The sequence below is a fragment of the Eupeodes corollae genome, chromosome 1, assembly GCF_945859685.1.
Source record: "Eupeodes corollae chromosome 1, idEupCoro1.1, whole genome shotgun sequence".
In the NCBI taxonomy this organism is placed as follows: domain Eukaryota; kingdom Metazoa; phylum Arthropoda; class Insecta; order Diptera; family Syrphidae; genus Eupeodes; species Eupeodes corollae.
The window spans coordinates 296,332,028-296,349,008 of NC_079147.1; the positions used below are offsets into that span (position 1 = coordinate 296,332,028).

At 33.5% G+C, this 16,981-nt stretch overlaps 1 protein-coding gene across 1 annotated transcript in view; it reads left to right on the plus strand.

The window, feature by feature from the left end:
• Nucleotides 1-16,981, plus strand: part of LOC129940907 (ras-related protein Rap-1b-like) — a 113,760-nt gene that overhangs the window by 86,233 nt on the left and 10,546 nt on the right. The window contains exon 4 of the mRNA XM_056049434.1: nt 11,393-11,590. Coding sequence (XP_055905409.1) covers nt 11,393-11,590 — 198 coding nt within the window. The remainder of the gene's footprint in view (nt 1-11,392; nt 11,591-16,981) is intronic.

Consider the following 16,981-nt stretch of genomic DNA (forward strand, 5'->3'; position numbering starts at 1 on the left):
ATCATTAATGAACAATTAAAACAGTAAAGGTCCAAGGATTGATCCTTGAGGAACACCATTATTAACACAGAGGAACGAGAACATTCTACCATTACAAGACACGGCTTGCATACGATTGGTCAAATATGAATAGATAAGTTTTTTGGTTGTGTCAGAGAAGCTAAATAGGGTCGTCAATTTATCACAGAGAAGATTATGGTTTACAAAGATTATGGTTTGAAAAGTTAAGTAAGGTTATCACAGCTGTAATATTATTGTCTAAAGGATGTCTTTTGTCCTCAGATACTTTGAGTAAAACTCAAACACAACTTTGTCCAGACCGAAATCCAGATTGCAAAGGATTCGATAATTGCTTGTTTTTAATATAATATTTTATCTATTTACTTATCAGACTTTCTAAACTTTAGCTAGAAAAGATAGGATATCTATCGGTCTATATTCCTTCTTCTTTCCCTGTTTTAGGATGGGGATAATTTTCGATGTCTTCCATTGGATGGTATAAGTACTAAGTAGATGTCATTATAATGTTGAGGAAGGATTTTAACAAAGTCAGGTTGAATATTGTGAAGTCTGAAGCATTTAGATTTTATGGAAAAAATTGCTTTACATACCTGTTTATCAACTACGGCACTTACCGAAAGACGTTAATAGTATTATTCTCTGCACATCTAGAAAACGTTTGACTGAATAGGGTTCCTGAAGTATAGAATTTAAAATTTAAATATTACACATCAATATTATCATCACAAAATTGAACAGCTTTTCTCAAACCAATATTCTTAACTTCCTTCCAAAAAAACTTTGACGAGCGATCTGAGTTAAACTTATTAATATAAAATTTGGAAAATCAAAACGTCTCCAACGTCTGTATGAGACATCTTTAGCCTTAATAGCATTAAGTATATCCGCAGAGAGCCAAGGACAACTTCGAGATTTCATATGACACGTTTTTAATGTAACATGTTTTTTTTAAAAGATCTTTAATTACTGATGTAAAGTATTCAATTTGATAGTTTACATTAGATGTGGTGTAAATTGAATGAAAATCCATCGACATACATTCGTTAAATAAGTTTTCAACATTAATATTACGAAAATCACGATACTGGAAAGAGTGCTGGAATTTTTGTATCGAAATTTAAGTCAAGCATTGAAAATATAAGGTTATGATATTAAAACGCAGGGATGGGTAATTGACTAACCATTTAACAAAATTGTCATCATTAGTAGGAAAACATCAATCAAAGATGGTGCACAGTTAGAGAAGAAGTGAGTTGGTTCAGTATTATTAATGAAAAAGAACCCTAGGGAATTTATTGATGTTTTAAAACAATTTGATGAAGGTTAAAAAGATTAATATTTAAATCACCACAAATGAAAAGGTTTGGTACGCGAGAACATATTTCTTCAACAATTGGTGTAATCATCCGCAAAACTAGCCATGCGTAATGGCATATAAATAGTACCAACGCTACACTTATTATCACCCTTAAATATATCTATAAAGTAATAGTCACATGAATCGGTACTATTAAACATGACAAGATCGAATATAACTTTTAACAAAGATAGCGACACCTCCTCCCGTAGTGCGAATTCGGTCAGGCCGATATTATTTCTTAAAACCTTTCGAACAGAACTATATAAATTTTGGTTCAACCAAGTTTCAGGCACGCAAACTATATTATTTAAGTTTATCTCAAAAATCATTTTAAACTCATCAAACTTGTTAAAAAGACCCTGCGGTCTGCGCATTAATGTGACAAATATGTAATCCATTTGTGCTTTAGCAAAAATTTATATTTTTCATTAATGCTGTAAAAACATATGTTATTGTTTTAAATGTATGATGACGTTTTAAATATACAAAAATATATATCTACATCAGATATTCTCTTAAAAGCTTATTTTTTAGATTTTTTAATTAAATTGCCATTATAATTATTCTCCTTGAATCAAAAAATAAAACAAAATCTAATAGAATTTCCTCCTAAACGGACAAATCCTTTCAATTGTCGTGGGTGGATGCACCTTCGTTTATTTATCAATTATGGATAAACTGCGGATGTTCCGGTAATAGCAAATCCTTTTTATCAGCAAAAAGAAATTAAATGAACCTTACTACATCACGCTCGTTTAATACTTTTTTATCAATTTTCTTTTCCCGCCCGTGTCCCCCTGTCTAATGGTTACTTTTTCCTCATCCTTCGTTCAACGTCACGTACAGCGTACAGTGAATCAAAATTTATTTTTCACACCCCTATGAACGGTACGTGACAAACTAATATAACAACCATTTTTTGTTTTTGTTGAATTTCCACATCTCTATATAACTTCCGTTTAAATTTTAACCTCCTTTAACACCTACTGCCTCCCCCCCCCCCCCCTTATAAATCCCTTGGTGCTAACATCACGTCTTAGGTTATAAACTTTCATAATTAATAATAATTGTTTTGTTTCTTTTATTTTCCAACGATCGTAACTTTGACACAGTTATTTTATTCCTTTCATTTTTTCGTCCTTTATTTTTGCTTTGCCTTGAGTAAGCAACCAACTATGTACTGTTACAATGTTCCATTTAAGATTCAACATAAAAATGTTAACAAAATTGATTTAAATTACCCAAAAAAAATAAAACAATAGTAATTTACAAAACATTTGTTACATCATAATTTAATTTCATGAGCAAATGCTAAACGAAGCTAATAAAGGAAATGCTTCAAATTGTGACATTCTTGTTGTTGCTGTTGTTGTTGTTGTTATGCTGTGCTGTAGCTGTAGCTGTTATTTTCATTTGTCAGAAGGACCCTTCAATCACATTTCAATGTGTTTCTTGTTTTTGCAAATATCCTAAGAAAACCAGCTAAAATAATTGAAGTAATTTTAGAAGGAAAGCCTTGAAATTATGTTGGAAATTGTTTGGCATTTAAAATAAAGGAGAATTTGTGTGAAGATGTGGACTTTTGTTGTTGATGTGTTTGTTTCTGATGGAAATGGAAAATGGGAAATTATATTCCATCATCAAGCATATGAGAAGCATTTATTTGGATGAGATGGAAAGGACCATGATGGTTATAAGGACATCAAGCATTTTGTTGATTCAAAGGAATTAACTGCATCGATGGACTGGAAGGAAATATTTCTAAAGATTGGGAAATTTCGGAAAGGATTAAATTGCTTGAGCAATAAACTAAGAATGTTAATTTTACAGCTTTTAGAATTCTTAACGTCTTAACTTGATCTTGGTAAACACCCCAATAGTAACTAAGCCAAATTGAATGTAAAAATAGTTTTTTAAGATATTTAAATTAAATATTACTCTTTTTTTTAAATGGGTAGAAGGCTTTGCACAATCAATTAAGTGAAGCTTTATTGCTTTAAATTGTGATATATTTTGAATTGTTTTTTAGGTACATACAAATTCTTTCAGCTATTGATAACTATCACCTTATCACCCCCCCCCTTCCTGTTACTTACCTTCTACCTTAATTAGTGCCTAAGAGTTACTACAATACAATGATAATATTCTATTTTAACGCCTTTATCTGAATTTTTTTAATTATCCTTATTTAAAGGAACATATCCTAAAATATGGAAAATATTTTTTATAACTCCAACAGAAAGCACCGAAAAGGGAGTAATAAACTATCAAACTATGTGAACTTTTCAGCTTCCGTTGCAGATACCACGTCTTGTAGAGGGATGATTATAATTTTAAAGCCTTCAAATTCTCGTCCTCAGGTTTTGTATCTTTTTTTCCTGAAATTGATTACTTCTAACCCTGAAAATCAGGAATATTATGTCCAATTTAGATCCGCTCGTTCCAATCCTATATTCAAGCTACTTCTGGTGATCCCCGAGGTATTCAGTTAGGCCCTCTCCTATTTATTCTTACAAGTAATGACATTGGCATGGGCATTACACTGATGGTAGGAACATTTTCAAAATCATTACAATTCATAAAGAATTATCTCTTCTATACAAACAGATCTCCACAATTTCTCAACCTGTTGTACACAAAATCGCTTAGAACACTATAACAATAACAAATACCAGACATTGACCTTTTCATACAAACGAATTAAAACAGCTCCCTATCATTACTATCTTCATAATCAGCTACATACAAATAGTATAAAACAGTGAACTTTAATTTTTACCTTACATTGACGAAACAATTCACAAGGCCAACTCTGTATTAGGTTTTGTTAGTCAAAAATTGTTTTAACTCTTGTATTACCCATATACACAATAATTGTCATATAGAAAGCATCCAACGAAGATTTCTTCATTTTGCACTTCAATTCATTTCTTGAAAAACTCCTTTGATCCTATCCCTTTATTGTGATCGCCTCCGTCTATTAAACTTCAACTCTGTTATACAACCGCAACTTGAGAAGTCCTCATCCCTCTATTTACCAAATCACTACACCTCCTATGGCCTTAACGAATTTCGACCCGCATTCTCGCTAGTCAATTCAAATCTATCTAATGTGAACATCAGCACTCCTTTTGACACACCCCGACTCATAGTTATAAGTTGACATTTAAGTCGGTTTTGAAGTTATACATATATCTTGAATTAAGCGCAATAAATGGAGGTTTTAACCCCACTAAAATAGCAAGTAGGTCAAGGGCGGATCCAGATTTGTAATCAGGGGGAGAGGGGGTGGATCACGGACATAACATAATGTGCATCTTAACCTTAAATGTACACATTTCAAGGGCTAAAGTCACAACTTTAATTATTAAATTATTTTAGAACGCTATTGTCCAGCAAGGTATAGTCTAACTATTTAATTTAGTGACTGCATTCAAAAAAAATGTCCTCAAAAATTAAAATGCTATTAAAAAAAATAACGAAATTTCGATCATCAAAAATCATCATCAATTTGAAAATTTGACCATCGACAAGAGCTTGCATTGAAAGACAAGATAATTGAAATCTGATTAAGTTCTTGAGAAAATTTGAAAACAAATTAACGGCATTATGAGGAGTGACCTTCTGGTGCAATCGCAAAATATGATTTTCTTGCAAAAAAAGCCGAATAGATACAAAAATTAGACAAAGTTAGCAAAATTAATCGGTTCATAACTGAAAAAATCGAATTTTCGATTTAGCCTTAAGCTAATTGGCTTAGTTTCATTGTATCATAGAAGTCAGTTGTTGCCATATACATAGTTCCTATGTGTCGCAAGTAAAAATCACTATTTATGACCATACAAAAAATAAGATGGAATTGAAGGCTAGTTTCAGGAATTCAAAGGGAACGTTTTTTTTTAAAACCTGAATCTTTGCTTTTTTTCTTGGAAACAAATTTTATGAAAATAATTTAAAATTATAATAATTAAAATTAAAGTTTTTGACAACAAACCACTTTTTGGTGAATGTCGTTAAATAACTAACAAATCTTTACTTACACAACTTAACTGCATAAGCCTTATTGCTCATATGACCCCCACACCCCCTTTGCATCGTCCATTATTTAAAATTTGATGAAGTTTTTGGAATAGGGCTGAACGTCAGATTGTATGTTCTATGTTATGTTCTTGGTTCACCCCTCAGTTAAATATTATACTTTTTGCAAGGAAATTTAGAAAGTAAAATACAAATTTTGTTTTCATATACAAAAAATAAATAATTCAAAATACAAAATATATATCATATCCATTGACCCAATACGATTAGTTTTGAATTGAAGGGAATTCCTACAAAAATGCAAACAAATTATCTCCTAGGGGGGGGTCATGACCCTTATGCAACACCTCTGGATCCTCCATTGATGTAGGTAACTTTGTTCTGAATTTCAGCCCATTCCTTAAGGTATTTTTTGCCTCTTTTGCTTTAGGACTGCATTGACATAGCATTCCGTCTTCGTTGAAGAATCTTCTGTAATCTGCACGATACATATTAAAGGATTCTTAAATGGACATAAATAAAATAAAAGATGAGATCTGACAATATAAGTAGAAAACCACAAAAGGTCATGCCACAGAAAGGATAATGACCCAAACACACAAAACTATTGATACAAATTTATAATTTTCAGATAAGAAAAACTCTTTATGGTGTGGCCTATTTATCGTCTTCACCTAAATCTTAAAGAGAATCTGTGAGCACCAAATGGGAAGTATTAGAAACTAATACTTCTGAAACTGAAGTGGCGCTTCAGTCTTGATGTGAACTAGTCCTCACCCAACAAACATTTCCATCTAGCTCGATCCCTAGCTAGAAGTCTCCAGTTGAGCACTCCAAGTTGGGTAAAGTCATTTTACACCTATGCGCGTCACCTGATTCTCGGTCTTTCTCTCTGCACTTTCTTGCAGACGTGGAGTCGAAAAACGTACGGGTGGGAGTATTGGTTTCCAAGCGCTCTACGTGACCCGCAGCTATCTCAGTCGTTGAACTTTTGTTCTTCTATCTATGTCTACGTCCTTGTACAGCTCGTACAGCTCGTCATAGACCAAGCCGCAGTATAGCAGGATGGGGATTTTGACTGTCTTAAATAGCAACACTTTGATTGCTCCAGAGAAGGCTTTGCTGCTAATTGTAATTCTTCGTTTGATCTCAGCGCTGGCATGGTGTTATTTTATGTGCTCATAGCGGAGCAGCGAAAGTCCTTAACTCGAAGTTACGTCTGTCGATGGTGAAGTTTTATACTACCTTTTCAAGTACGATGTTTAAGAAATCGCATGACAGTGCATCACCTTGTCTAAAGTCTTTTTGATATAGAAAATATAAAATATAATTTTTTTTGCAACCTTCATATAGCAGTGTGAATTCTCTATTGACATTCTGCACAAACGGAAGAGTTTGGCAGGGATGCCAAAACTAGACATGACTCTATACAGGTCGTCCCTGTAGATGCTGTAATATGCGGCCTTAAAATCGATGAAAAGGTGGTGGGAATCGGTTTGATGTTCTAAGGCTTGTTCCAATATCGGCCGTAATGTGAAACTGTGGACATTTCTGATCCAAAACTACATTAAACATGTTGTTGACGATGGGCTTAAGACGTTCACATATTACTGCAGTGAAGATTTTGTAACCGATTTCTCTATAGTTGGTGCAGTTTAGAGGATCTTGTTTTCCAGTATCGGGCTAACAATACTGAATTTCCATTTATCGGGCATACTTTCATTTAAACATATCTTACAGATACATAAGTTATTGTATGTTCCAAATTATCTCCAGCTCCTTTGAAGAGCTTGGCATTTAAACCTATTTGCTCAAGCGGCTTTGCTTAACTTCAGCTTGGATATGGTAATCTTCACTTCGTCTAAGTTGGAAAGACTTATCGGCGCCGTTATTTAGTTTGCAGAATTGGTCCTTCCATATCTTCAGCATTTACTGTGAAAGAATTTGAAAACTTAACAGAAAAATCATTGACCTGTGGACTGTGATTAAAAATCATTTCAAAAAGTTTACACTATTAGGTCAGGTTAGGTTAAAGTGGCTGTTGATGGAATGGGACAAACTTAGGCCAGTTTAATGGCCCATTTTGATACAACATGAACCTTGAACCTAAACTCAATGAAACCAGTTTGAGACCATTACGAAACGTTTAGATCGTTATAGAAGAATTCTCTTGGGTATGTCTTGCGTTTTTGAGCTTATATACGTTTTGCTTAGAGATAGCAAGCACCTTGATCGCTTTAAATCTTGTGTAGGCCAGATGTTTTTTTCTGACCTGACACGTGGTGATTTTGTTCCACCTGGTGTTTGCCTTTTTAAAAGCTTTCTGCATTAGCAATAGTTTACAAGCTGCAATTGGTATGCCAGAATTTGCCAAACGTGGTAGAATGGGCTGTACTAAACCGATCCTGGCGAGTTCATCTGCCTAACAGTAACCTGGAAATTCTCTATGGCCCGGCACACAGCAAAGGTGAATATTAAACTGTTTTGCTACATAAGAGATGATCGATAGTTATGGACTGTTATAGAGTTTGTAGAGACAGAATCCAGAGATTTGATAGCGGCTTGACTATCGGAGAAAATACTAATATAATATCAGATGTTGATATTACGTTTCTTTAAGCTAGGACAAGACTTCATTTATTCAAAAGTTCCGACTGAAAAACGCTACTATGATTGGGAAGGCGGAATGAGATACTTAATATATATAGAATACATCTCCACCAACCAATTCTTTTGTTTTTGATCCCTCTGCAGAAAGATCTATATTTTTCTGTCGAATTGCAGTTAGGGGATGGTGTGGTTTGTGTGATTTGGAAATGATTCTAAATACCTAAGACTAACGGATTGGCCAATGTTGTTGTTAATCCACTGCGACGAAGCTTTGAGGCGAATAGCAAAACTTGCAACTAATTGTTTGCTCAATATAACAAGACGTGTTAGGTAGAATAAAGTGTCCAGTGCTGCAAATGGGGTTGTGCAAAGCGATCCGCTTATACATAGGCAAGGTGAAAGTTGGAATTTATATAATTAGTGGCGCATTCTAGCTTTCTCTAGAGCAGTCCACAATACTGCCACACCATACACTAAATCGGTCTAATTACCGATGTGTAAAGCCAATGCGTGATTGTGAGTTGTGAGCCCCATTTATTACCAATAACTGTTTTGCAAGAAAAAAGAACTACAGTATCATTTTTGACTCTTTCCTGTACATTACGTTTCCAATTGAGTTTTTTTTATCTAAAATACGACCCAGGTTTGAAGTCTCGTCTAAAAATTTTAATTGGATTCCTTCAATATAGGGAGGGTTGACAAATGGAATTTTGCATTACCGCGAAAATAAGACTAAATCGGTTTTGTGTGGGTAAACCCCAGTCCACACCGGTCAGCCCAAAGTATTTATTTGTATAAGGCATTTTGTAAGAGTTCTTTAAAGGTGTTAAGATGCTTAATGACACCGCTATAGCAACGTCATCCGCATAGGCACTCACTCCGAAACCCTATGCATCCAGACTATTCATTTACCTTCGGGTTCCAGAGTAGAGGAGATAGAACATAACTTTATGGTGTCCCTCTACAAGGTGCAACGCTGTTTCCACCGATTTGCCTTTACGGAAGGTATATTCAGACATACGCAGAAGTCTTGTATCAATACTTGCCCTTAAATGGATTTCAATCAATCTTTCCAAGGTCTGAAGAAGGAATGATGATAGACTTTTAGGTCGTAGATCTTTAGGACCTGCTTTGGGTACAAAAACAGCTTTAACTTCTCTCCATGCCGAGTGAATATGGACCAGATAAAGACAGCTGGTACAAATTGCCTCAAGTGCAATAATGTCTATAGTTTTTTGTAGTTCGGCTGGTATTTTTCCATCTGGTGCTGCAGATTTAAATGTTTTGAAGCTGTTGAGAGCCCATTGTAGCTTGTCCCTTGTCTTCAGACCTTTTGGACATGTTGTATTGGAACTTGAACGAATATGACTGTTGCAAATTTCGGTTAGAGAACTACCAGGAAAGTGAGTATCCAGTAGTAAGTAGTAGAATTTGTCGAGGAGCCAACTGCATTTTTCAATCATCTTGACATTTCTGGATTTGAAAGAATTTTTTGGAGGTTTCAGAAGTTTCTTCTATCGTGCCACAGATGAATCGCTAGAAAGATCGCTTGGATTTCCTTAGTACTTTCTTGTAAATTATTAGGGATTCTTTGTATGAATCCCAGTGAGAGGCTAGTCTTGCGGCTTTGGATCGGTTGAAGAGTTCCCTAGACCTTTAGAAATGAAATAATTTTCTTCTTTTTCTTAAATAAAAAAATATTATCCTTTCTTGTTTTAAAACATTTTTGTTAAAAATATTTAATGAATGTTTAACCGTTTTACTCCAAATCATAACGCTGCCCGATTTAGTGCCACTTTTCTCGCCTCTCCACTTAAAATTTATGAAAACTTTAAATAAGTTCTTTAAAGTCTTATATTAAGCTCTCCACCAAAATTCACTTAACATTTTGTACCTAATTGCTTGGGCTTTTTTTTTTAATTATTGTTAAGTTTAATTGAAATATTTGTTTCTAGTTATTTTGTTACAAAATTGTTTTTTCTAATAAGTAGGTTAACAGTTTGAAGAAAAAACATTTGCATGAAATGTATGCTAAAGTTTCTATTTAACACAATTTTTTTTTCAAGAACTCATCTAAATACAAATAATTCTTAAAGGAAAGGATTTATTCGTAAATCTCAAACAAATATGAAAATATAAAAAATAAATATAAATTGTTCCACATACGCCACCGTCATCCGTATGTGTTCTTCTTACACCTTTACAAAACATTCTTACAATGATAATGCATACAAATATTTCATTTTCACGAAGAAAAATGAAATCCTTTACCAAGGACAATATTTTAAACAAATAAAAACAAATACCTTTACACTTTTCATTGTCAAAATAAAAAATTATATTCTCTTCGTTTTCCCGAGACACGAGACAGCAGAAAAGTACAAAAGCATCTATAATATCCTTTATTCTTCTTCTTCTACCCCTCTAATCTATCTCTATGTGATGCTTCAATCAAAAACACTTTTCTGAGTTCGTAACGATGATGGAAGGAAGGTGAGCATAAGTTCGAGGTCTTCAAACTGAGCAAAAAGTTATCAAAAAAAACTGCAATCTGCAATCTCAAAAAATAAAAATAAATAAAGCAATAAACTACAATCATAATCTTGACACACCATTCAAATCCGCATATCATTTTCATTCGCGTCGTCCTTGTTGTCCTCGTCATCATAAGAACAGTGGAAGATTTTTCTTTGGGTAGTGAAGCAGATGCAAGTCTGAGTTCTCCCCTTTTATAAATGCAAAGCCCCATTAATGTTAGTTGATTTTTGTTTGTAATTCATTCTTACATCATTTTCATATTGTTACCATGTTTAATTTTCCTCTGTGAAAAATCATTTAATAAGGTGTTGGTGTGGGGATTTTCATGCTTTACAGCAACATGAACATATTTTCAAAAAAATGAGAGGAAGAGAAGCATTTTTATTGTGTTTGCAAACAATATAGTAAATAGGTGGTTGGATGAGGATTATGATTCTTTGGACGTCATGCATTAAAGTTTAGTTAAAAGTTGAAAGTTCCGGGGGAGATAAAATGATAGAAGGAAGGATAAATATTTTAAATGACAAAATAATGCCACACAACAAAATTATGTTAGTTTGAAAAAGTGCCATCAATTTCATCTTCTTTTCCCATCAACTACCCTCATCCTACATTAATGTACTCGTATCCTTAATGAACTCAAAACCCATAAATGAGTTTCTATTTTTAAATGAAGTTGTCATTTTTTTAAAGTGCACTGAAGTTGGAAAATTCAAAAAATTCCCTTGAGCAAAATTATGTCTGCAACATTTTATTATATATTTTATTTCTCTGTCAAATAAAATTTAAAAATGTTAAATTTAATTTAATTTTTTTTAATTACAGTTTCCAGCAATGCGTGCTTTATCGATTTCGTCGGCGGATGCTTTTATTTTAGTTTACGATGTAACCGATTCAAGTACATTCGATGAGGTTCGAACGATAAGAGATCAAATTCATGAGACAAAAGGAACAAGTGCTGTACCGATTGTTGTTGTTGGTAATAAAATCGATTTGGTGGAGGAAAATAGCGAGCTGAGAGAGGTAAGAAATAAGAGATGATAACGTTGTGGGAAAGGATAATGTATGTCCTCATATAAGTACATAAATTATACATTCTTTATGGTAAAAGTGGTTTTCTTTGGAAAGAGAATTTCCCGACATTCAACTACGCAGAAAAGATAGTTTCTGAGAGTGTTTTGAAAAAATAAACGTGTATACAAAAACAAGCTATAAATTTTAATAAAATGAGATTGTTTATAAAAAAGGAGAACACTCACTTTAATCAATTTCAAAACCAAAATAGTTCTCTAAATTTACGAGTTTGTGTTCTTGTTTTTAGTGGTTTACCCCAAGAGAAAATTAATATATTCATAAAGATAAAATCTTAAAATTTATATAAGAAAATTATGAGTACAAAAACTAAAATACTGAGTGTCTCAAAATTACAATGAAATTTAAACATTTTATCATTCGTGTGATAAAAAGCATGTTGTTCTAAGAAAAACAATTTGGAAACATTCCACATGATTGTAAAAGAGCGCAACGTAAACATATTCCCAAAAAATCAATGATATGTTACTCCTTTGATAAATATCGTCTTAAATCACTTTTTTCCTCTCCGCAATTTTTGAAAAAATCATTGCGAGAAGAGTCAATTGGGTTATTGAAAAAAAGTTTTATCCCGGATAACATGCCTTCCCGTGGTACCCGTGGCATGATGGTTAGTGCGTTGGACTGTCATGCCAGAGGTCTTGGGTTCGATCCCTGCTTATGTCATCTAAAGTCTTTTCACGGGTACTGCCTCTTGCGAGGAATTGACAAATTCTCCAAGAGTAACTATTGTCATGAAAAAGTGCTTTCTCAAAATAAGCCGTTCGGAGTCGGCATATATACTGTAGGTCCCCTCCATTCCTGACAACATTACTCGCACACAGGAATGGTTGAGAGTTGTAAGTCACTAGGCCTCGGTTCTCAACGGACTGTCGCGCCACCCAATTTATTTATTTTTAACATGCCTTCCAAATAAAAAGAGATGTACAAAGCCTATTCCACTTATTAAAGGATGAGCTAGCTGAGAGCTTATCTATGCGGAAGCATTGTGTTTTTATGTCAGCTGATCTTGTAAAGGCTCTTGACAGAGTGATATTTATCCCTGCTATTAGACAGCTTCATTCATGGGGTGTTCCAAAAAGTATCCTAAAAAATATAATTTCTATTAAGCAACGCGATACAACGCAAACATCGACTCTTTGATATGTGAACTTAATAAGTTAATATACGGATTAGATTTTATCAGTATCTATGCAAATAACATCTTTACTCTAGCATCTGGAGACTCAAGCCATGTCAGATAACTTTTGGAAGCAACCGACTCAGCAACCCATCAATGGGCACAAGAAAGGGGAGCTTCTGTTCTACCAGATAAGATCAAAGCTATTCACATTTGCTCCTGTTCATCTCTTTTTCTGCAAAATGCCTTAATTCCACTGAAAAGGGAACTCAAGATACTCGGCATACTTTTTTCAGGAAATTTTAAATCTAATTCTCAAATAACAAAAAGCAACGAATCAACTAAAACTACGCAACAATGCCCTAAAAATGATTTGATGAAAACGTAAAGGCCCTAATATAGAAACCGCCATCCGACTAGCTAAGACATTAGATGGTTCTCTTCAACAGGGTGTGACAACTTTTATGTGGACTACAAAGATAAATATAGAAACTATCAATTCTACGATCACATAATGCTTCCGAATGGCGACAGGTGCGCTAAAAACAACACCTATATTAGCACTTCGAAGTGAACCTGGTAATCTATCATTTGAACTCTTTGCTAAGAAAAGATCAATATCATTTTCATGCAAATCCCTTTACACAAAAGCTAAGAAGAAATCACTTAGAATGGGAATGTCAGCAAGTACAGTTTTTGTAATAAATTACATGACGTCCTTTTTATCGATTCGATACTGTCTAAGCAAATTATAAGAAAAACAATACACCGGATGTAACAATTTTAAGGACTTCATAGTCAGATGATCTCTGATAAAAAAGCCGATTGAATTTTATTTGCAAATGGTTCGTTCAAGGATCCAAACTTTTTTTACGCAGTAGTGGAATTAGAATCAAATGAAGATTCAAAAATAATCCACCAAAGACTTTTTCCTGATTCTACTGGAAGTTTTGTTTCAGAACTAACTGCAAATTCAGAAATGCTTATTTTTTACCAAGGATCCTCTACAAATTAAACGGACTTGGTTTCAATAAATGTTAGTCCTTAGAAAACATTAGAAGTCTCTTATACCAAAGATAATTGGTTGGCTTTGGTACCGAGGTACGAGTACATGTAGGCATCAAAGGCAACCAAGATGCTAACATCGCAGCCAAGGAAACTTTTAACTTACCATTAACAATTATCCCAGAATCATCGCGTTTAATTTAACATTAGCAGAATAATTGGATAAAAAGGTTGGCACTTTGTGTTAAAGTAGTCAAACTATCTTGCGGTTAGACGAAAAGCACCAAAGCGTATACACAGTAAAACCTTACCAGAGAAAACTGCATTGAATTACTGTTTATGAGGCTGGGAAAAACATTTTTCACGTCAAATTTTTTGTATGGCATATAATTTAAATAATTTTTGCATTAAATTATAATAAATGAATTCTAACTTAAATTAATTTTGAACTCAAAAAACGACTTCAAATGGCATTGTCGCCCTGAAGTCTTCTTCATCAAATAATTTATAAATAAATTTTGTAAATTGTTTAGAGTAAATAAATACAAAAAATTAAATATTACAGTAAAGTTTAGTTATGAAGTTATTTGAGGTCAAAGGGTCATATGCCAATAAACACTCAACACTCACCGACAGATCAAAGACTATGTAAGAAAATAGGAAATTACCAATGCATATTGGGTTTAAATGTCTGCACAGTAAAACGTGTGAAATATATTATTGAGCCTGGTAAAGCATTCGAAATTCGTTAAGTGAATTCTCAAAGGTAAACTGATGAGCTCTCTTAAAAGTAAAAGAAATACCGATGAATTTTTTGAGGTAAAAAATGCAACTGCAACATTTTTCAACAACAAACATTATTTAGAAAGCTTTTTCGAAAAAAAAAACATATTTAAATCTGTTCTTTCAGTTCTAGAAAAATGTAAAACAAAAACACAGTTTAAAAATATACTTTTTGTTTTAAAAGTTAAGAAACAAAATTTAAAAAAGATCTTTTTCCATTTTTTTAGAATCTGCTACAAACCTTGATTTCAGAGTTTGAACTCATTCGATATACAGATGGAATAGCCTTTGAATTCTTTACCATTTTCATGTCATATATGAGTTAAAATCTCGAAATCGAAGTTTCTTACTGCAATACCTACAATGATCCTGTATATTTGTCGCAAGCGAAAAATTTAGATATTTCTTACACGATGAGGATTTTTGGAAAAATGTTTATATAAAATAAAATGGATTGTTTTAAAAATGTCTGATTTTATATCAAAAACTTTATTTCTATGCAGCGTAAATACTATTTACGGGATCAAAAACAGTTGATACAAAATTTATTTAAGGGCACTTTAGCTTTTGTTGCAAACTTTTCCGATTTGAGCAAAAACTAAAATGATAATTTAAAAGTTGAACACCACTTCTTTTTTAAAAGTATTTAAGTATTTTTCAGAAATTATGATTTCCTTACATTTAATGAAAAAATCATGAGCAAATGAAAACGACGCGTAGGTTGGCGCATGTCGTGCCAGAGGTCTTAAGGTGTGTGGCCATTTGAGAGTACTTCTGCTAGTTAACTCTCGAGTGCAACTCTTTGGAGACTGTACATTTGAGAGCCAAATTTAAGGAATGTTGCTGCCATCGCGACCTTTTACTGGAATATTGAGAGTTTTCTTGCTGAGGGTACTCACATAATCGTATCCACTTGATAGATTTCTTCTGCTAGCATATTGTCAGTTGGCCATGTATTCTTACAAGCGAAGGGTTGCAGCTGCTTCAATTAACGGCACTATTCTTAAAAAAGAAAAAAGAATACAAAAAAAAATGTTGGGCCAAACCGTGGTAGATCATCGTTACCAATTCGGTGCTGTCCTTTAAGCTAGCTTCAAATTGAAGATCCTCAACAGCTTTGAAATCTTTGCCATTTGTCAGTTTGAATTTCTGATACCAAACGGTATACCCATAATTTTTAAAAAAGAGAACCAATTAAGGGAAGCCATACTAGTACGCGACCATATACTGGTAACACTTAGATTTTTGGCATTTTTGAAGGAAAACTAAAAGTTAATTCTATTATCTGTGCAGGTGATTCATTCAGGAGTCTGCAGTGCCTTTTTCGGATTCCAGTAAGTACAATAAAAAGAATTGTGAGAGACTTCTGTCCAGCAATTTTCAACAGTTTAAAAAACAGGTTTTTGAAGGTAAAAACGAACAAAAAATTATTTTTTATTTGAACAAAAGTTCATAAAATTAAATGTCATATTAAAAAGTTTTTGTTGAAATTCCTAGAACATCCGGACTTAGTTTTATAACGTGTTTTTTTCTTCGATTTGTCAATATTTTTTTAGTTTTCACAAAATGAGAGAGATTGGTTGAATACTGCGGCAGACTATGAAATGTTGAATATTCGCTTATATGGGAATTTGGATGGAAAGCACGTGGTAATGCATGCTCCAGATAACAGTGGAAGCCTTTAATAAAATTATAAAGGAAGCCATAGCATCGTTTTGTTGATGCGAATTACAAATTCACATATGTCAATGTTGGATGTAACACGCGCATCTCTGATGGAGGAGTATTTTTCAATACATCATTGCACAGTGGATTAACAGAAAACACTACAGTTGTGCTAGATCAAAAACCTCTTCCTGGTAGAGCTATAGAGTAGAGTTATGTGGCTGATCATGCGTTCGCGATGACTAACTTTATATTACAGCCGTATCCGTTTCGCAACCAACCAGCACCTTTACAATAGTTAAAAATGTCTTCGGAATTGTTGCAAAAGATGTGGTTATGGCTGATTTCTTGCTATCTAAAAATGAACCATACTACCTGAGCACGGGCAGAAACTCATGATTTACTCTATGGAAGCTGGATTTTAGATAATAGCGTGGCAAATACCTTTTCTTGATCTTGAAAATGCCTCATAGCACAACTATTGTGTTTCTCAAAAATATGTAAGGGACGAATTTAAAAATGACTTTATGACTCCGGAAGGTTAAGTTCCATGGCAGTACAGACACATTACGATATAGTTCAGAAGGCATTAAAAATGGAAAATTAAACTGCAGAACCCGAAAATAGGGCCACTTACTGCTATATAACTCGTCAGTTCCTACTCCACTTGTTCTTTTTTTACTTTTTTTTAATTCTTTGGGAATCTGTAATATTTGTTCACGATTATAAAAAATATTTTATAAATAAAA